The sequence below is a fragment of the Helicoverpa armigera genome, chromosome 9 (genome assembly GCF_030705265.1).
Source record: "Helicoverpa armigera isolate CAAS_96S chromosome 9, ASM3070526v1, whole genome shotgun sequence".
Taxonomy (NCBI): domain Eukaryota; kingdom Metazoa; phylum Arthropoda; class Insecta; order Lepidoptera; family Noctuidae; genus Helicoverpa; species Helicoverpa armigera.
In genome coordinates, this window is record NC_087128.1 from 6,636,993 (window position 1) to 6,659,552 (window position 22,560).

A 22,560-nucleotide genomic window follows, 5' to 3' on the forward strand; every position below is an offset into this window, starting at 1 on the left:
GAACAGATTGCAAAAATGCTTAAAACATTGTGTAATGTGTGCAGGGCCGTGGGCAGAGTCCTCGGCGCCCGCGTGGGCTGCGGGGAATGGCAGTCAAGTGCCGGCAGTCGCCAGGCGACACCTAACACCGCTCGCGTGTGGGAGTGAGGCGACACCCGCTAGCGAAGCCTTGACAAACAGTTCGTCATTACCAATCTACGCCCGATATACTGTTACTCCACTATGTCATTGCGCACTATATGAGTAATCGATTTTCAATACGCCATTCATACTTTTTTATGTTAAGTTCTTAAATAAGTAGCCACATTCATAAACAATCAGTTGATGTTTATTTATAAAACATGTAATCATACATAATTGCTCGTTGATACTTTGGTTCTCATACCAAAGAAAAAATAAAATTCTGCGCAATTGATGAAATAACAGCATTCAATTACCACTAGGATTGTCCGTAATAAAATGTAACTCAACATTATTTCTTAACATTAATTTGAAGCAGTTTCCGCACATATCAGAGTAAGAAGAAGTAAACACTTTTTCTCATACAATATCCGCCTTTTAGTTATGAGAAACTCGAAGAAAATTACTTAACGACACGTTAAGTTTTATAACGGCGATAAACAACAATCACACGACACTCGCGGTGGAACCGTAATGCACGTATCAAATTGATAAACACTGGACAACGGACTGCGACCACTGTATGCTACTCTAGACCTCAATAATACATGGTGTCGTATAATGAATGTAGTGTACCTATGTACCAGCATGCGTGTGTTACATAACGCTGCATCTACATAAGGGCACAGCCCATCACATGCCGATGACATCATGTCGCCCGACTTACTGTTACATACTACTTTACACGTGATTTGAATAAAAAAATACGCGACTCCAAATGCGACTCGTGCATGTGTGATCATGAGACTTGTGAAAGCCGTGGAAAATGTTAACAAAGTGAGTAACAAATGCAAATTATCGTAAACACTCAGCACTGCAAATGATAATAAAGCAAAAGAAGCGAAGAGTCAGAACGCTAAGATTGCGTCGTCGTTCCAGGTATACTCGTTCGTACATAATTACCAAGTTTAAAGCACTTGCAGTGCATTGTTAGCATGCCTCATATTTTAATGTTAATTCTTCAACCACTGCTGTAGGTAAGGCTTTATTCGCATGGGCGAGCGGGGCGCGAGAGCAAACGAACGGTGACACAGCGCTAAAAATAGAGCTCGGACTTGGAGTCAGGGCCGATACGGGCGGCGCCGCCAGACCTGTCCCGGCCACCCCCGTCCCTCGCGCGAGACCCCACGATCCCCCACCGCCATCTTGTTGATCCACAGACCGTAGCGGACACTACTTAGCTCTGATGGCAAGGACATCGCAGTCAACTCGCGAATACCTTACCCGGAGGACGTTACGACGACCGTCAAATATTCCGAATACATGACAAAGACATTGAACTCTGACTATGCTAAACATCTATGCGTTTATGTTTTAGCACATAGACTATAGGATATTGCATAATAAAAAGTTGGACCGGTTTATGGCTTCTCTCACTTCTATAAATCCTATGATCTTAAGATTCTGCTATTAAACGAGTTTTACACGACATAATAAAAATATGCCAATCTTTCCAACAAATGACTCTGAGTACTGATCTGTCTGAGTAAGAATTTAGATAACATTTTAATGAATTACAATGCATTAATTAAAATTGTAATAACCTATTTATTGTAAACTATTCGAAGTTAGCTCTGTTAGCCAAGAAATTCATGTCTTCTCGAATCCGATAAAACGATTCCAATACAGTAACACCCCCATACAACATTATCTGAGCCCTTCCAAATATTTACGGTAAAAAAGGCAAAACATAGTTTTCAAACATTTCGAACCTACTACAAATTTAATGTATGGCTCATGATTAAGGTTCTATAAAAGTTATTTTATTTAAGATTTACAGATCTTCGACTTTTCTTCACCGTATAAATAGAATTCATCAGCAACATCTAATTTTAACACACTGGCATATTTATGTAACGCATGCAAAGTGCATTTTCCTAAGGGTCAGTTCATGAATACTAAAGCTTGCGTAAACGACTCAGATGGGCAGACGCAGGAATTCATCCGTAGCATTCATTGTTACAAAACCTTAAAAAATAAACAATGGATGCTACATCCTATCTTATCTTTTTGTTTATGTAATAATCTGATTACCTATAGCAGTTTACTGTACTGCTTATATTCTGCTCAACTAAAAACAACATCAGTAACTAAGCCCATGGGAGTAGCACATGCCAAAACTGTAAGCTAATATGTACTACCCGTGTCTATCTTCAAGTAGCTAAGTAGAACTGGTTGACCATTATTATTCCTACATACTCAATACTCAATACTCAATACTTTTATTGCTTTCCACATGTATTCTTAGGTGGTAGTACTTATAAATAGTTCACATGGACCCTGTCGGGCACAGCAAAATAAGTGGGATAGGAGAGAGGAAGCTCTTATCGGCTATGTTACTTATTATTGTTGACTAAGACTAAAGTAGTTATATAGGCAAATAAGTTATACATATTTATATTTTAAAGTTTTTTTATTTTTTATTTATTTATTTAAACACTTAATCTACACTGTAAACTTGGAAGCTGTGTGTGAGCGCGTATATGTGTGTGTGTGTGTGTGTGTGTGTATGTGCGTGTGACTGTTTATGTCTTTATATTTTTATCATTTAGGTATTCGTTAATGGAATAGTAGCATTTACTTATAAGAAATTGTCTAAGTTTTTTTAAAAATATATTAATTTTATCTTCTCTTTTTATTTGTGCGGGTAGTTTATTGTACAATTTAATAGACATAATATATATAATAGACATAATATACATAATATATATATACATAATAGACATATTCATTAGCTGCATATAATACACAATAACTTTAATTGTCACTATTTTTATATTTCCTATACCACTAAAATGTTCAAACTAATTAAAGTTTCGTCGAGATGTTGATAATCTGCTAAGGACACAGCCGCCTGCAGTACAGGAAGATGATGTCACTGCTTCAACTGGTTTTGCTTATTATTCGATTGGAGTTTAGCAGATTTTAATACGTCAAACAGTCGATCGAATCGTTAATGTTCGTCTAGAAAATAGCTGTCTCGTTTATTGATCGTACTTATATGAAATACAAGAACAAAAAATCTTTGAGATGCGGGAACGCATAAATACATATAATATTAGCAACATCGCTCCTTAAGACACTATATTAGTTATAAGTATGCAAGCTCTCATTCAATTTCATTCCATTGTTGGCGGGCCGGGGACGTTGAGGAGCGCTCGCCGCGGTGTTCTCAGGCGGAGCACAGCGCGTCCTCCAACATTCCTGGAACTCCGTACCGACGGACGCTTGTCCTCCACGTTGAACACATTCTCGTTCCCATCACACATTTTATTTTTTACAGTTACAGACGACCTTAAGTTTTTCACATGCTTATTTACTATGTCGCATACCTATTCGTTAGCAGGGGCCATTGTGTAGAAATCTGAAGTCATCACTAGTAGGTACTAGTATATTTTTCTATACAGTTTGGATTGAGAACCTTGGGCTCTTGACCATAACTAAGTAATTAGCTGTCGGAGCTGCGTGCAATCAATATCAATTATTAATCTAGCTGCCACTAGTTATCTGCGAGCTTCTATTAAACCTGTGTCGGTAAAGAAATAAAAGTAATTGAAAATCAATAATATGAGAAGGTCTCCAAAAGAATGAGATCATCCAAAGACCTCGGCGGATGACACAAGACGTGATTCAACACTACATCCTAGAAGATGGATTATTATTATATTAACATACATACAAAGATAGAAAAAAAAACACATTAATTTGCGGTTTGTGCAGAATGCCTCATGAAGATAATAAGCTACTTGTCATGCCTGCCTAAAACGAGAAAAACGTTATTACGCTAATTACAGTGAGCAACGTAATAGTTATAAAACATGATTAACTATTCAAATTGATCATAATAAAATAATTGCTCAAACACTATACTAAAAAAAATGCGTTTACAGAGAACCAGACTTAAGCAAATAATGTGAAAAAATGAGGCGCTAAAATTGATTTGTCAAGCTCGATAATATTGTAGTGTCAACTGATAACGTGAGCTGGCCATCATGGCGAGCTTGCGGTTCGTTTGTTTAAGCGTTTAGCAAGTAGTGTATGCAGGCAGTGTTGTTCAAATAGTTCGGTGTGGGTGTGGGCTACGAAAGAGCGGCCCCGTGCTATATCCGCCGGTCGCACTGTCGAAATCGCCGCTTGCGCAATGCTTAACAACGAACCGGTAACATACTTAAGCAGACGCGACCGCCAGTTGGACGAGAAATAGAGATACACTTCTTAAAATTCAGACTACTAGGTAGTGCTCGCTTTCCCACTTACGTCGCCTCGGGTACGTAACACAAGACAAGAGACACAAACTTATTGTTAACGTATAAACTCTAAAAAACAAATTCCACAGAAACAAATCCTAAAAAAACGTAGGTCCGTAACTGAAGATGGTAAACTTAATGGTACGTAAGTGCTTAATTGCACCTTAATATACCTACAATCGGCCTTAACAGGCCTTTGCAAGAAACATTTTAAGGAAAACTTGGCGTATTACACGCAAGTCGAGGTATGTACATTATCTTACAGTCGGCAGGCTGCCGCTAACATTAGTTATTCATTAGCAGAATCTTCGAGGTAACGTGAACGGTCAAGGTTGTCACAACAGAGGAGACACCAAACGTAAATACTTCAAGAATCAAAACTAAGGTCACATTGAAAACTCGTTTATTGTTTTATTGCCACTTGAATTCTCCAATTTGCAGAAATCTAATAAACTTTAAATGGTACCTAAATAATATATCCTGTAACTTACTTAAAAAGTTTAAATACTTTATTTTTAATCATTAAAAAGTAAGTCTTTAAAATATCTGCAAAATTACAACTTCTAAACAGCATGCGATTTATTACAAAGTAAAGGCGCTTACGCTGCTTTGTTTTTACATGACTACCGGTGAACAGTAAAACAGCCTATGCTGTCTTGTTAGGCTTTTCAATATGAACGATAGCTTCAAATAATTACTATGATATACTTCAAAGAGGTATAATTATGAAGCTACTTATAGATCCAGGCTGTAACGCATGAACCGGAGCAGAGTTAGGTGCAATGGCCGATGCAATCTGTCCGTAATTAGTCTAGTCTGCCATAGAAACAGCACGGTGTTGGCGGACGACAAGCCGAGCGAGATTTCTGCGAGATGAATTCTCACGCGACAGGACCATCGCATCCTTTCCATTGCTCCGCCCACGTTTGCATATATTGAACGCTGGCACTAAAAAAACTTCAACGCTTAGCCGCGTTTTGGCTTTGTCTGGCGGCCTTAGAAAACAGGAATCAATATTATCCCCATTGTGCCATACAAATTGCATACAAGTAACGCTATTATGTAGTCGGCCTATTAAGTTCCATGCCATCCAAGTTCATACGTGATGAGATCACGTATAGTCATCAGTATGAGAAAATAATTACACGAGTTATTAAATGTGGTAGAAATTAATTCCATACTGTAATGAGTAATCATTCTACTCGGTTACAAAATGGCATTATATTTGCAACCATGACACAACTCTGAAAAGCTTTACATCATAAAGATTGCAAGTCTATAAAGAAGTGTCATAAATGTAATCTATACTACATAATATTATAAAACTGTAGAGTTTGTTTGGTTGTTTGTGTCAGGAACTACTAATTATTACTGAAAGGGGGTAGAGAGTTTAATTTTTTGATTTATCCAATCAATTATATTGTTTTTGGGTAATTTGTAGTAGGGTTTGTGACGCCGAACAAAAATGTCGATATTATTAGCCGGTGCAAATATCCTCAATATTACTGACACATTTGTCTTCAGCTATCAATTACTATTCTTTCCACTTTTTGTCTATGCTAACTAATGTATAGGTAGTATAGAGGAAACATTTTATTTTAACCTTAATTAAAAGCTTCGAAAAAGTGAACCGATTTGAGTAATTCCTTCAGTGTCTCGAAGCTACACTATACCTGGGAGATACTATACCTTTCTGCCTCGTTGGTCTAGCTGTCACAAGTGCGGCTGCTGAGCACGAGGTCTCGGGTTCGATTCCCGAGTCGGGCCGAAATCGCTTTGTGGGTTTTAGAAGACTTTCACAAAGCAGCCCGGAGCCTGGAAGCTGGTGATTGATACACCCGTGCATCGGAGAGCACGTAAATGTCGGTCCTGCGCCTGATCTCTCTCCGGTCGTGTCGGATTACCGTCCCATCGGACTATGAGAGTGAAGGAATAGGGAGTGCACTTGTGTCTGCGCAAATGCTCGTGCACTATAATATGTCCTGCGTAGTTGGCTAATCTCCTTACATGAGAACAGCCGCCGTAGCCGATAATCGGCTAGGAGGACATCATCATACCTGGGAGAGATAGGATATATTTGTCCGGGTATGGGAAGAAGTTACCACGGGACGCTTTCACTGAAACCGTGGGAAACAACTAGTTATTTTGTACATACAATGTACAACATCCAGTATTATCTGCGTAAATGCATGTTAGGACATTTACGATGCATCCTAAGTTATCCGGTCTGTTGAGTGCATATAAAAATGTTTTGGAGTTAAAATGTAGATATGAAAAGCAACTACAAAGATATATTTAACAAGTTTAATGTGTGTAAACCATTTGTTTTCTCAGCTACTCGTGTAAGTAATGGGAAAAATAAAGCGGCAATTTTTATATTATTTCTTAGAAGCACACAACACGCATAAATGTTAGCTTTATGTTAGCTTAACATATCATGCATTTTAAGCATGACATCAGCGTCTCGCGCTTGGCTGCCCCCAATGCCCCCAACAATAAAATACGAATTCGTTCCGTTCCATACGACTTTGTAAAAACTATTAAAATTAGGCTCAGATATTAAATATCTACGTTACGTGATGTTCGTCGGTTTTTGCAGGTACTGCTAACTTCTTACGCTAATCTTGAATTAGTCAGCAATCCACTAATGGTTAGCCTCAAATGCAGCTTATGTTGTTGAACCTCTACGGGTAATAATTTTGCAAACATGATATGGTTTGGCGCTCCGGAGATACTATTCTGGTATGAAATGTTTATATTATGCTTATTCGATTACTAAGTCGGCCATATCCTTAAACATCAGTCAGTAAAATCCCATAAAACTTAAACGCTTGAAAGTAGTAAACAAAACAACTTATGAAGAGTATTTTATACGCCAATAAATATTTTAATTTGCTCGTTACTGGGCGAGCAATCACATCAGATCTGCATGCGCGAGCAATAACAGTCGTCAACATTCCACATAACAAGACACCCATTACAGTAGAAAAGCACCCCGAGTAGATTCCGCAGCAGCGTTTGACCCGACTCAGGGTGTCTCAAAGGCATCGTGATATTTATCTTGCATACCAACTACCACTCCGACCACAGTTTTCTTTTTTTCACATATATTTAAAATGCTTAAGTAAATCCAATTCTCAACTTTTCATCTTATTGCGGCCATTTAATGTTCTTTATTTTATCTTCGTCGGTTCATTTGGCAAAAAGTAAACTTTAAACGTGTTTAGAGCAAAATGGTAATTTAAGAAGGTAAAAGCAACAAAACGCGTTGTGGAGGAGCTGTATAATATTAAAACGATAAGAAAATGTTGCAGCTGAGGTTTTAACAACTAAGTATTACGCATTACCAGCTACATAATATTCATGACACCTTTCTGTGTACTTACTGCGATTGCTAATTAAAGTCAACAGCGGTTGTATTTATAAGTCTTTTATTATTTAATAGCTAGTATTTTTATGGACTTGCGTGATCATCCAATTAATCTGGATGACGGCATTGCGGCACCAGCTTGTTTGTTACGAGAACTAAACGTAGGTACAGCAGCCATCCTTAACCACGACTTCACGACTCCTTGTCAAGTCTATGATGTCACCAAAGCAAACAATGATGGCGGACTCGCAAGGCTACGCAAAGAAATAAATAAGAAATGGTTTGATTCAACACACGACTGCGGTTGAGCATGTGTGTGAAGGACCTCGACCGCTATTTCGTGCGCCTGTCGCCGACCAAATAAAGCTAGACTAGGTACATTGACTTGGACCACTTACAAATTGTGAAAGCGCAATTACCCAAAGTGCATGCTAAAATCTGTTAAAATGGCAATAAGTCGTAATTAGCAAAAGCACTTACATTTTAAATTATGCATTTGTGGTATTATTCAATACAAAATACCGATTTCATAACTATTACACAATTTAAAACAGTAATAAAATTCGTCTTTGAAGAAAACTTAGAGGTAGAAAATCGATGCAGAATAATATTGCCTTAGCGATACAAAGACGCATCATAATCATAAATCATCAAAGTATTGCCTTGTTGCAAGATACCAGCTTTAAGTCTAGAACTGAAAAACATCGTGAGGAGGAAAACATCATGATTTCATTGTTACTACAATGATGAAACAACCACAGCTTCTTCAACGGGTCAATAAATATGTGCATACTTAATTAGTAATTACCGCTTGAAATATGTTAGCCAACAACTATTCATGCTTACTTTACAGGCTATTCATGGCTCTTGAACATCCTAGTAGGCACCAACAATCTTATATTTATAACCTTGTCTACCAGTCGAAGAATTAAATGCACAAGTTTTTCTTCTGACCTTATGTGCATCTTAATCATCTATATTTAATAATGATGCCTACACTAGGTAGGTATTCATTTATTTGTATTGATGATATTTAGCGGCGACCTCAAAACACGTCATCGTTGCCTTTTAACGCAGGTGATATTCTAATAGACCAAAAAACCACACATAAATGTCCCACGTATATACGCAGCTATGGTTAGTAAGTATAACCTACAAGCTAAAGAAAAACTTGAAATTAACAAAAACTCGTTACAATGAGGATGAGCCAACGTAAATACCATTTTGCGTTACTAACCAATACCGTGGTTAATTGCACGCCATTTACCTACTTAAATCTTGTAACATTTGCATACAACCTTTTCTTGTGACTTTCACTTGTAACTGGCGATGATACTGTTTTTTTTTTATATTTTTGAGACCATCCAAAAACAAATCGGTAAAAAAATATAAAATTAATGTGCAAAAGTTAAGGAATGTATGCTTGTATTTGTATGCTGAACTCATTATTACTGTGTTACATAAAGTGTGAGCAATTTCAGTAAAGTCTACATTTGAGAGAGTTCAACGGTCGCCTGTTTGAGCAGTTGTTACTATTTCTGTGTCGATGTTGCTCACTGTTGACTAAACTGCCCCGAGTGCTCGTATACGGAGCTACCTCTAGTATCGCTGCCTCGAGTCTCCTGTTCCTAATCACCTGTTCTACTTTGAAAGTCACATTGTGGATTACAATAAAAAACCATAAACATAAGAAATGTAGTAGAACCAGATGAAGTAAATATAGTCTGTAGGATTTGCACTCATTTGATTTGATCTCAAAACGTGCATCATCGAGGTTGTCGTATCGTCCCAGAATTTCAATAGGCAAACCCTCTCAGTGTTATCACTCGGCTGCCTCCGGCGCCGCTGTACGGAAATTATGTCGGTATGATCACCATTTCGTAAAAGAAAAGCACAAGTGTTGCAGAACCGGAACATCAAAATGAAAAAAAAAAACAATCAGCTTCATTATAACGCAATGCCACGTTTTATACACGCATAATGCTGGGTTCTTGAAAAACCAGTCTGTCTGTGCTCTCAAAGCAGCATTCAAAATCACTGAATACCTTTAGGCTCTTTGCAAAATATTTCTACACAACACGCCCATGCGCCCATCGAATGTCAGTGCCATAAAGGTTTATTAAATTTCTTTGGAAGAAAGATGATTGGAAAGTGTTGGGAGGCCTTTGCCGAAGGGCACATAGAATTACTTCTCTATGAATCTATACAGTAAAACCCTGTATAATAAAGAAGCCTCTACAAACTGAAATCTCTTTTATCATTACTTTGGTAAGTCACACATAAGCTCAATGGGTACCTACGATACATAAGGCTAGTGTCGAGCAGAGAACTTATCGAACATGGGCGATTGTACAATTAAGAAGTTTCACAAAGCACACTTCTAAAATAATGTATATGGAGTGTCCATATACACAGTTACAATTTACTAGGAAGATTAAATTACTTGTTAAATTAACAATCTAATCGTTATATGGAACCTCCACGGATTTACTACAAACCCGTAGTTTATAGACTTCCTAGAATGATGGAAGCGACTACGAAAGTGAATTAAAAGTTTATCAGTATGAACACGTTCGAGTGAGTGCATTATACTCGTGCGGCACGACTCCCGGAACATCCACACAATAAAGCCTGCATCATACGACGCCTTTGTGTAACTAACGAGTACCTAGACACTCTATTTTGGCCGTAAGAGTATCCGCACACTTCAAACTTTTAGTCGGCCGATAGTTTGTTCAGGCTCATGAATCTGTATATGGAGATAAATGGTGGTACTTTGATTGGATTTAAGATTTAGAAGAAGTGTCTACAGTGTGCGGGAGCATTTAGGGTTCTATGTTTACCTAGCTGCAAATGCATGATCCTGTCAGAGTAGATTTTTTTGCAACCGGCCTAATGATTTCAAAAATGATCAACGACTTATTTTTGGTAATTCATAATAATTGGGAAATTACATATAATAACAAAGCATCGTCTCTCACACGCAGCTAACCATAGTCAACGACAAAAATAATGAATGGCTTCTGATGACCTCAAAGAATGTTGATGGGAACACTTATAATTTCCGCGTGTTTGAAGGCCTTCTCACAAATATATGTAATTCCGCCAGTGTAATGCTATCTCATGCTGTGTACTCCACCATGCCGAATATCTACTACCTATTCTATAGACACGCAAATTAAATATAGATCAAAATTAGTTTCAGAAGCGCCTGTCCTCACCACTTAAAAACAAAATTGTAGGGTGACGGATTAAAAAAGCAGGAAACATTTGTCCTGTGAAATTCCATAACATTATTTATTTAGTTAATGCTTTTATTTAGTCAGTCTTCTAATCCACAGCAATATATTATTTAATAATACATTAAGACGGGACAGGTATCTACACACCCAGCTACTCTAAACCGAATATGAAAAGAAATACAATTAAATAATCCTGAAGAATAAGCGTATCTTAGAAATAAAATCTCGGCATGTTTATAGCTTTAAGCCCTGATCATAAAAACGAACACTTGTACATAAAGGACCCGCACGACTTGCCTTCGTACTGAATATATTACATGCGGCATCGGATATGGACTTTCTGTAAATAAACTTCCAAGTTTACACACTTTACGTAATGTTAAAAATTACGGCATAATCATTGAAAATTGATTTACCCATAATAATTACATTGAAATGTTTTCACTCATTATTGCTTACATAAAATTATTTATTTGCAAAGAAAAGTTAAAGGTCAAAAATTCGAAATGTCAATATTTTCAAATGTTCCCGTTGAAGTCTTTTGTAGGAGAGCAGCGAGCGCGCTACGTGAAGCGGCGCTGCGATAAAATAATGAATAAAATACCGAATCCGTCACACAACAATAGAGCAGTATTGGGAAACTGGAGTACGGCCACTAAAGCCGAACAGATCACATCCCAAGATTGTCTTACCGGTACTTTAATCAACCGATAATTCATCTCGACGGAGTACTGAGTACGCAGCGGCCATGATGGAAAGTACAAGATAAGAATCATTCTCGCAATAATAATCTATTTCTTAGTTCTGATAGAAATCAACCATTGAATACAGATACGTACCTGCCTCACCAGTCGCTTGGTAAATATATTTTTGACCTTTTCTGTTATAAATAAGATTTTCCACCTAAGAACATTTTGTATGTTTTTGTTAATATTTCTTAACTACGCATGTCGTCTTTTTGTGAAACAGGTATGAATAAAGGATATTATTTTAATGGCTATTCATTTGCTAGTATCGTAAGTAGAAATATGGATTTTAATGTGTATCTAAAAATAAATAATATTTTATTTAAGTACTTATTTTGGATTTGCATGTAGGTGTGTCAATTTTCCTGCTCAATATAATATATGTATGTAGTTACAGGTTTTTCCAAAAGAACTGGTAAGCAGAATCGTTTGCTAATCTCGCAAATATTGGCCCAAACCAAATCTATTCAAGTAGATAAATGCGTTTTACTAAAAAGTTTAAAATGTCATAGTGCAAAGGATAAGCACTAAGTTATAATTAAGAATGAAGTCAGAAGTATCCTGTCTGCTGGTGTGAATTACGTAATGTTAGTAGTGAGTCTAGTGAGATATTCAGCGAAAGGTCACAGTGCTCGGTGACCGTGGCGGGCAGAGGGTACCGGCGGCGGAGCGCGGGCGCAGGCGGGAGCGGGCGGGGCTGACGCACGTCATGACAACACCACCTTATAATGTGTGTTTAAGGAGACAGGAAATCATGACCGGCAGCTTGTTATTATTTAAAACATAAACAGAATACTAACTAAATCATTCACTTTGACTTTGAATAAACATAAAATCATTATTGTACTATTTAACTAAAAGCGCAAGCGCGAATATTCATCACGAGAGTAGACAGCCGAGACACAGGTATTAGGTAGTACGGGGACGTAATATACTGATTATATGCAAACGGCCACGCCGGCCATGGCATTGCCCAGGATATGGCTGCTTCCGGTCCTCTTGCCCACGAGGCAACTGCCTATTCTAACGGTAACAACTCCGTACCTGCGCGACGGCAGATTTTTTAAAGGTAAATAAATAAGACCAATAACATATCTTCTGCGATTATATTAATTATGGTTGGTGACCTTTTCTAAAAAAATACGTAATAATTAATTACTCCAATTACCTCTTTGCAATTAGCTCAAGTATTTTAACTTAACCGGATTAAAAAGTTTTTTCAGAATATATTTGGTATCTAAAATATATTTGGTAGTGACTCAATACCAGCACTGTCATCACCTTTTTACACCAAGAGATAAATCTCTTAATTGGGAACAAAACACGAAAGATTGATGGAACGTTTAACGGTAGAACAATAAGAGGTCTTACAACATGGTCCATCCACTGCTTGCTTACGTAAGTGGTCAATAGAGCCTCTCCTATCTTATCCGTATATGTCCTAACAAGCGAGAACTTAAAACAAATTCTATGACTACATATGGCACAAATCAATGTACATCATTGTCTCTGTCATGACGAAAAAAGGCCGAAAAATAGCTACATAGTTTTCAAACTATGTAGAATAAGCATTTAATAGGAAAAAAAATTAAGCACGTGCGGTCAGCCAAACTATACGTCAATATATACCCAACAGCGATATCAATTTGCAGAATCGAAATCCTTTTATTTGATTGTTGAATGCAAAAAAGAAATTATTATTCAGAAGGGATCACAATCGCGGCAGCTATCCATGAGTCAGACAAGTTGTGGACGCGACAAAGACATGAAAAAAATTACAATAGGATACATCTTTTTTTAACTTTTAATGTTTATTTAAAGGTTTCTTAAACACAAAAAAAAACCTTTAAGGCGAGGAATTGGTCAACAATAATTCCATAACCGGCACGCGCATCTAAGGCGCCAAAAGGGGTCGGAGCGTCTGAGCGGGGCGAGGATAACAATACGCGCGCTAGCTTATAACTAAAAGTCGTAAGCGACAAAATGGTTTTGTAATTTTAATATTTAGAAATGATAATTTAATAAAAATTCCTACTACAATTTTAAAGAGTATGTATATACTCAACTACTAAAAAAGTTAAGAGGCTTAAATCGGTCCCGTTTGCCCATAATATGTGAATCTCTTTTTAAAAAGAGGTATGTTTGATATATTTTTCTCTGTTATAAAAGTTACCTAATCATGTTTCTACAACTAACAAAATAAGGCTTATATCATGAACTTTCAGATAACCAAGTTGTATTTTGATCCGTTTTGTATTTACTGAGAAAAATTGACATCCTTGGCGCCAAAAATTCCAATTCGTCCTCTTAAGAAGAGTACAGCTCTGCAGTGTTCTACTTGTTTCATAAGTTATTTATTATAAGGCCTTATTAATTGGTCTCTATCAAGAGGAACTTTTAAATCTTTGATATTCCAAAATAATTAACTACCGGTCATTGTGAGAAACCCTATTAAAAGTAGCTCCTAGATATATCAAAGATACCTATGACAGAAACGCAGGTACGCCGCAATCACGGAGTGAAGGAACTCCCTTAGAAGACTCCCGCTGCGTTACTTATTGCGGTGACATTCAATACAACAACACTTTATTATTGACTGTAAGCTATGCGCCGGTTCCCAACACTCCCCACAGTTACGTATAACGACCGCGTTTATTGAAATATCATCGCATTTTTATGTTTCCATTTGGCTTTTCTATCTTCTTCGTTGATTTCCGTTGAAATAATTTCGTACTCTTACATATATTAATCAATAAACAAGTCTAATTCGATTTTTTGAGTTTAATTATTTTTTCTCCTGTCTGATTTCTATTTTCTTTGTCTTCATAGGTACTTATAAGCATAGCCTCTTTACAACCAGCTCTCTGTGTTCCATGGTTTTAATAAAACGTTTGTAGAAGAGCGTTATAAGTATTGACAGACTTCTTGTTTTTTTTTTTTTAATTGAAGCTCAACGAACCCTGGGTAAATTGTGGAATTTAATCAAAGAAGCCTGTGACTTGCAAACTACATTGTTTTCCTTTGAAAAAAAGATGAAATCGAAGAGATTTAATACAATGCAATGTGTTGCCCGAAGGAACTGTGAATTCGTGAGCACGAGGTAAGTCGGAGCGCGGCGGAAGCGCGCGGGCGACGCGCTGCTTGCTCGTGAATCCCGCGGATGGTCGGGTTCATTACCCGCGCCCGTTCGATCACGGACCATCCACAATGGGGGCCATACCATACTTGAACGTGGTAAACCACCGTCTTGGAACCGTTTTGTGCAAACAAAGCTACGGCAAACTATTTCAGCCTTCGAAACGCCTTAAAGAAGATTATAATTTAAAGATTTGCTAATCAACGTCAGCTTCGCCAAGCGGATCGTTAAACTGTTCATTCGCGCGCCCACATTTAAGGACACTGTCGCGATATTAGGCGGAATTTATGTGTTATAAAATAAGTATTTAGGTACCTCAGTGTAGGCGACAGTACCCTAACAATTATTTTTAATGCTTTAAAGTTACTTTTAGAAGGTTATTTTTCGAACATAAACTTGCAATGTTTATCGCAGGTATTTTCATGAGAATTTATATTGGAATGCATAATACCAGCTCTGTACTCAACTACTTGCACCTACGCTCAATTACCTATACTTATTATTTTTAATGCTCCCAATGACAATGAAATCTTTGCGTAGAAAATAGATTTTAGATTACTGAGACATTTTCATACACATATTTGGAATGTTCAATAATAATAAGGAAATAAAGAACATATTCAAACATAGATCGTAGAAAATGGGAACGATAGAACGATTACTCGAGTTGTGTTACACATTTAGCAACCTCTGTTTGCCAGTATTTCGAACTGTTAGCTCAAGTGAAATAACATTATATCGGCATGATATATCAGGTGTTTTAATGAGAGCACATTCTATTTGTATAGATCTACGCTACAGATATGTCTACTTTCTAATACTTACTGCCATAAATATTCGCTATAGATGTTTTCCCGCAGTTTAGTAAAAAACTACTTCCCGTACCTGGATAAAATGTGGCCTATGTTACTCAGGGATATAGCTTCTCAACAGTGAAAGAAGTTTTCTAATCGTTCAAGTATTTTTGGAGCCTATAAACATATTTCCTATTTATTATATTGGTACAGAAGTCCAGGTTAAATAAACAGATTATTTTTGTACTAAAATGTTTTTAGAATGGGTAGGCAATTCTTCTGCGTGTGAAGTGGATATTCATCTCATGTATGCTGTAGGTACCCCGTCGCGATCGCAAAGACCTTTTTATTTTAGAGATCTCTTGCAAAATATGTGAACATGTCGGTATTAGATAAAAATGTTTATTATAAAGTTAATGACGTGCCTAAAGAAGACATGTTTAAAAGATGAGGCGTCTGCACAAGCTTATGAACCTAAGGGTGAATTGTTAACTGTTAGGGTCATATACCTAGTACACCCTTTGATAGAGTTAATTATACATAACCTACGAGAATCTGCAAGATTTATAGACGACCAGCTAAAGAAAATTTTTGGTAGATACCTGATGCTCCTCATAATTTGAACCTACACCAAACTATAGTTGGCCGTTATTCTTCATTATAAATTGAAACTGTACATCGTGAATTATAATTTCTCATGTTACAGATAGTAAGTAAAACCAGGAGTAACTTTCTTAAAAGATTAGTTTGTCGTAAATGTCAGGGATTCAAATCAATCTGAGTCATGCCTTTCATTTTGCAATGAAACTCTAGTCTATTGCATAGATAGGTACAAGCTTACATACCTACTCTACCTTTCATACAAAAGGGGTACCTACTCCACTTTTCTACTAGGTAGGTACCTATAGGTAGAGGTACTACTTAAGAACATGATGTATTATAAAAAATGAGATTATGATTTTTTTCACTATGTCTTATATGGTGATAATAGCAATCGAGTGTGGGATGTCAGGGAAATCATTCTAAATGTTTAGCAAAGACTGTGGGTAGCACCTATAAGGTCAGCCTTGCACCCACACACGCCTTTTAAGTAGGTATCTCAACACTAAGCAAGATAGTTTCTTATTGACACAATAAGTCGAATGTCACGGGTCGTTATCAAATTATTTTATACTTTACGCTCGCTAGATAAAGTTGCAAATCGTTAGCATTTATTTGAATACTTCGTTTTATTTTAGTTCTTGGCATACAGTTTGCAACATTCACCTTTTCCTAAACAGGCAAGCGGATTTTAGAACGGCTCTCGTGGGCGACAATCGTGAATGGAGGGAAGCACTTTGATTTAACCATTTGGTTATATACCTACATTAACATTTTTTTTAATGGGTTTTGAGCGGAATTTAAACGAGAAATATCTGATTTTCTGACGATAAATATTACCCCCCATTTTTTTTTTAATTTATTCGTTAAGGTAGGTTTAACGGAAATTGCAAAGCTTAGTCACATGGTCCATTATCCGATTTAAAGTACCTACGTTAACTACTTAAAATGTTTATACTTGGACTCAAACCTTAGGTACATATACATAATATAAACATAAAAGATAATTATAAATTATAAAAGATAACATGAATTGTGCTTTAATTACTTTACATTTAAACCTAGCTGTAAGATTTTATTGCACAATTGTTTGTTTTCCCAATAAATAAAATAAAAATAATAACAGCTAAGAACAGACTTCGTATTAATTTATACTACTGGATATTAAATAAGCAGGTAAAAATGATGTTATAGAGAAGAAGTTATCAAAATTATAATCAGAGTTAGCAAATTAATTTCTCTATATCGATAGAAGCTCTACTCGTGTCACCCGAGAGTACTTAAAAAGCATTCTCCACACATTTCGCGAATTAGGTACCTAGACGAGCCACTCGGAAAGTAGATCGTAACCATGAGGAATGAGTAAGACTATAGCCGAAGTAAGTCGAAGTGGCTCTGCCCACTCCTCCTATTTGGCTAACCTCGGCTACTTTTTGAATAGTATGGAGGCTTCTTAAAAAATACTTGATGAGAACTGAGGAGTTCCCCTAACCGTAGAGTAAAAATCGTTAAGTTGGCTCTATGGTTTCTTCTAAACTTTTATATTCCAATTTCAAAATACCAATGTATAGTTTCAATATCGATTTGTATCATATATCGTATTCTACTCGTAAATTGTACAAATAATTATGAATACCTAAATTTTTTCAAAAAGACGTGTACTCCTTGACATTCCCTATTTCTTCAAATACAAGATTACCTAGTGCTGTTTAAACTTCCTTATTATATCCCGTTTATATTATTATTTTGAGAAGTAGGTGTCGTGGATTGTTGAGGGTGTTTAAACTCCCAAAACATTCGAAGACATTGGTCTCACGAGTTTTATCACTTTTTACTGTGTATGGAGCTCCACGGTACGCCTCGACCGTTTGGATTATGCAGGACTTACAATATAAAAAGGAAAAGAACCACGCATTGTTTTTCAGAAAAGTTGTAAATGCATTTCTAATTATTTAGTATCCATCTAGGTTCTACTCTACTATTTTTTAATTGACCATAGCCAAGTACCAAAACTCCACAGATTCAGATTCTAGTTTTATTGTCTGTCTACCTCTATTGTGTCTATGTATATAAGATGGCGGGTGATGAAAGTGACAGGTTTGTAAATACCAAATGAATTCACAAAAAATACATAAATATTGGATAATTACCGTATTACAAATGAATAATAAGTCATAATTCATTAAATTCATCATGTCATTTACAATAACATTCACAATTACATAACTGGACTTTGTTATAGTGATCTAAAGCCGTCCAGTGTTGCGATCATAAGAGAAGTTTATGATAGTGAAAATGCTCACATCAAATTTGAAATGGAACTGGAAAGAGCACTGGAGGCCGGCGTTAGCGTTATTGTGATAGAACCAGAGCCTCTGGGAGAAGAAACAGCTCGCTGGATATATGTGGGAAACCTCTTGCATAAGGTTTCTGTTTACAGTGGACTCTGTAGCATTGCATCAGGTGTGCATGTTTCCTGAATATTAATACGCTCTAAGTAAATTCTTAAACGACTGCATGACGTCCTCCTTTCAGAGATTTTGTGTAGTTTTTATGTTCAATAGTCCTACATTATTTCTACTGTCCTCCAAAACTTGGTTTTGAATTATATTCTCTAGAATTATATTTTTTATGGTTATTAGGTCTTTCATTTAAATTTAATGGTAAACCATGTACTAAAAATTTGAACATCTGACTAAATTAAAATTTGTAATTTCAGGTCTTGCATGGAGTTCTTTAGCCTGTACACCCTTTGGGATAATGTCAGTACTTTGTGCCGGCTGTTACACACTGTCGTGGCAGTGGGATCCTTGTTGCAAATATCAAGAGGAAAAGAACCGCAGACATTTATCCACATTACCTATGTTGAGTGATCTTACATCTGCTTCACCTGTTGTACTGGTACATACAGACAATAAACGAAAAATAATTTTACATACAACAGTGTCAATGACAGCAACCGCGATATGCTTATGGAGACTATACAATATTTTTAAGTAAAGATGTAGTCTGCAATAGCATAATACATTATGGCATTGAGCTTAATTTAGGAAGTCACAGAATGCTCCAAAGCAAATATATTAGTGCTTTCTAATAAGTTGTTTTTATGTCTGAAGTCTAATATTGTAATTATATAATTTGTTGTAGGATGCAGTGTAAAAATGTTATAAAGTTATTAATTGTAGAGTTAGTTTAAAAGCCTGTACAAAAGATATTTTCTTGTAATATAAGGATGCTTTTTAGTTAATCAAATGTGATAGTGGTTTATGATGGATTCTGTTATAAAGCTAAGTTAACAGTGATCTCAGAGATATAATATCCTCACTGTTATCATGTAATAAAATAATGATGCAATATAAATACGATTTTTATTTATTGTATACAAATTAACAGCTTAATTAACTGAAACTTAACTAATTGTTCCCTTACTGAAAAAAATAACAACATAAACCAACCAGTCCCTGCACCACATTATAACTTTATGCCCCTAAGTTTAATAATTATGACCATAAAATATAACATTGATTAATTTTAACAGGTTTTTGAGTATTTTCAGTTCACATTTCGGAGTCATGAAAAGACAATGTCCTCTTAAACAAAAAGCATCGCCAATTTAAACATATTCAAAATCTCAAGTTTCAGTCACAAATTCTTATCTAATTGTATGGCCACTTGTAATATCCATTATTAGTTACCCTTAAAATAATACTTTTTAAACTTGCTAAGAATAAATGTTAAGCAGTTATTTTCTTCCTCTCTTTGTCCACCCTACTACTTGTCATGGGGAAAAATAATCTATGAAGTTTTATTTGCCCTCCTTGCCATAACCCAATGATACACTGATGGTGCAGTATGTCTCAAAGTTATTGCAAGGCTTGGCATAAACTGACTTATAATAAGATCCTTTTCCTTGTTGACAACTCCATCTAGAATTTTATTTGCAGTATATTCAGCGGAAAATCCGGCAGCAGTACTGGTATCCATTACTGAAAGAAATTTTTATAGTTTAGTCAATAGGATTAGATAGTGGCTGAATGTAAATAACTAATATATTTTTTGTGTAGATCTATAGCCCTATCTTTAGATAGAATAATATTGTTTACATAGACAATGCAAAATTTATATACTCTGAAATCAGTACTACTTAAAATCATATAGTTACCTCCATGGGGTTCACCAGAACCAGTATAAGCATTCAGGGATATAGCAGTCTTGATATATCCAGGGCTTACAACTGTCACATTGACATTATGCTGATGCATTTCAGCACGAAGAGAATCTCCAAAAGCTTGCATGGCGTGTTTAGCTGCAGCATAAGCTGAGCGCTCCGGTATTGCTATCAGACCTTGAACTGAACTAACAAAAACAATGTGACCTGCTTTACGCTGGACCATGTTTGGTAGACAAGCTGAAAGTACAAAATGAAATAACAAACACAATATATTAAACAATTTCATTTAAAGTCACACAAGAAACATATTTCTATTTGTAATATTATACCTTTAGTTAATACAACAGATCCAAAATAGTTGATTGCCATAATACTTTTGAATACATCCATTTTAGTGTTCAGTATGGATCCTCGGTGGGAGATTCCACCATTGTTTATCAAAACATCAATGTGGCCACATGCATCGTAAACTTTTTGAACAAACGGATCCAATTCTTCGAACTTAGCAAGATCAAGTTCCAGAACTAGTGGCTCCAGAGTAGGAGTGGTCTGAAACAAGAAGTATTATCATATTTACTATGGATGTAGAAACATAGTTAAAATGTTCTAGTTGATATAGTAATAGATAAAATAAATTATGATACATATAAGATAACAATATCTAAGCTCACTTCAAAGGTCAAATTGTGTTACTGAAACATATTTTCTCACAGCCTACAGTCACAGGGTGGAATCTTATATTTAATTTAAAAGTCTGTTTAATATCTTAAATAATATACATACCAGATTCTTTGACATCAGGTCATTTTTCACCCTCTCTAACTCAGGTTTTCTGCGAGACGCTAGAACAACTTTGCATCCTTGCTCATAAAATGTATGAGCCAGAGCTTCTCCTATTCCAGAGCTGGCACCAGTAATAACAACCACCTAGAAAATATAATTCATTCTACATTAAGATAGATAAAAAACTTCCCATCCAAAGAAATCTAAAAGTTCATGAAATTTAAAAGTTTATTTTAATGTTACTTGAGTTACTTAAAAGTCTGGGCACAATCATGCCAATATGGCATTGCCTTTCACTTATGTAGGTAACTCTTGCTTAATCTTGTAGTTACTACGAAGCAAAAACAAATTAAGAATTTAAATAAACTTTACCTTTCCTTGTAGTGCAGCTCTTCGGCGTTTAGTAGTGATACAATTGAATAATTTACACATTGTCACAGCTACTGTCAATGGTATCCCTACGTACTTTAAGTACCAGGTAAGTGAGGGGACTGCAACTGCATCGTTGTGCATAAGTAAGTACTTCATGTTGAACAATTACGTAGCGCAGTACTGACAGTTGCTGTGTACAATTTGCAATTCCAGTAGCCGGTAATTGCGGATTCCCAAAATGTTGTTGCTTGCAGAAACTGCTTCTCCTCGTGCAGCAATTAAGTAACAACTTAAGGTTTATGGCTCAGCAACCCAGTAAAAATAGTTATTTTTAATTAAAATAACAAGTAATTATAAGCTGATAAGTTCCACTTTGAATTTTGGACTTTGACATCCATCATCACATCATACAATAACAAATAAAGACCTTGACTTGACATTGACAACTGTAGACATCTGGCATTCACGTTGGCTGGCATTGACAAATACGTCAATCGCAGAAACAGAAGACTGGAAGAAACCAGTGACATATTAAGCTGGAAACGGAATGGACTGAAAGAGCTCATGACTAAGTGAATACCGCGCAGATTGATCGATCATAAGGTTAAGCAGCGTTTGGCCCGGTCGGTCAATGACAAAAATTTGGAAATTCCAGACTCCGAGTAGTTTTGTTCGAGTTTCTCTTAGGTGCTCCCTAGACGATCAGAACAATTGCACAACATCCTGAATTAAGGCTCGAGCAGACCGGATGCGTATGCGTACGCGCGCGCGTGGTTGCGGCGTAACCATGAGTTGTAATGTATGGAAATGTATGCCACACCGCTTGCGTAACGACGCGCGTGTCTACGTTACGCAAGCGGTGTGGCCTGTCTCATACATTTCCATACATTACAACTCATGGTTACGCCGTAACTACGCG

The 22,560-nt window shown here is 36.4% G+C and overlaps 2 protein-coding genes across 2 annotated transcripts; one reads left to right on the top strand and one right to left on the bottom strand.

The window, feature by feature from the left end:
- The first annotated feature begins 18,328 nt into the window (after positions 1 to 18,328).
- Positions 18,329 to 19,675, top strand: LOC110369946 (transmembrane protein 11 homolog, mitochondrial). Its single transcript, XM_021325604.3, has 3 exons — positions 18,329 to 18,412; positions 18,558 to 18,778; positions 19,035 to 19,675. Exons 1-3 carry the CDS (start codon positions 18,390 to 18,392, stop codon positions 19,313 to 19,315), a joined length of 525 nt encoding a protein of 174 aa, XP_021181279.1. The 5' UTR covers positions 18,329 to 18,389; the 3' UTR covers positions 19,316 to 19,675.
- Positions 19,667 to 22,055, bottom strand: LOC110369945 (dehydrogenase/reductase SDR family protein 7-like). The gene is made up of 5 exons (XM_021325602.3): positions 21,642 to 22,055; positions 21,270 to 21,413; positions 20,816 to 21,035; positions 20,478 to 20,723; positions 19,667 to 20,301 (listed from the first exon to the last, which is right to left on the bottom strand). The coding sequence occupies exons 1-5, from the start codon at positions 21,795 to 21,797 to the stop codon at positions 20,111 to 20,113; spliced, it is 957 nt and encodes a 318-aa protein (XP_021181277.3). The 5' UTR covers positions 21,798 to 22,055; the 3' UTR covers positions 19,667 to 20,110.
- Between the last annotated feature and the right edge of the window lie 505 nt (positions 22,056 to 22,560).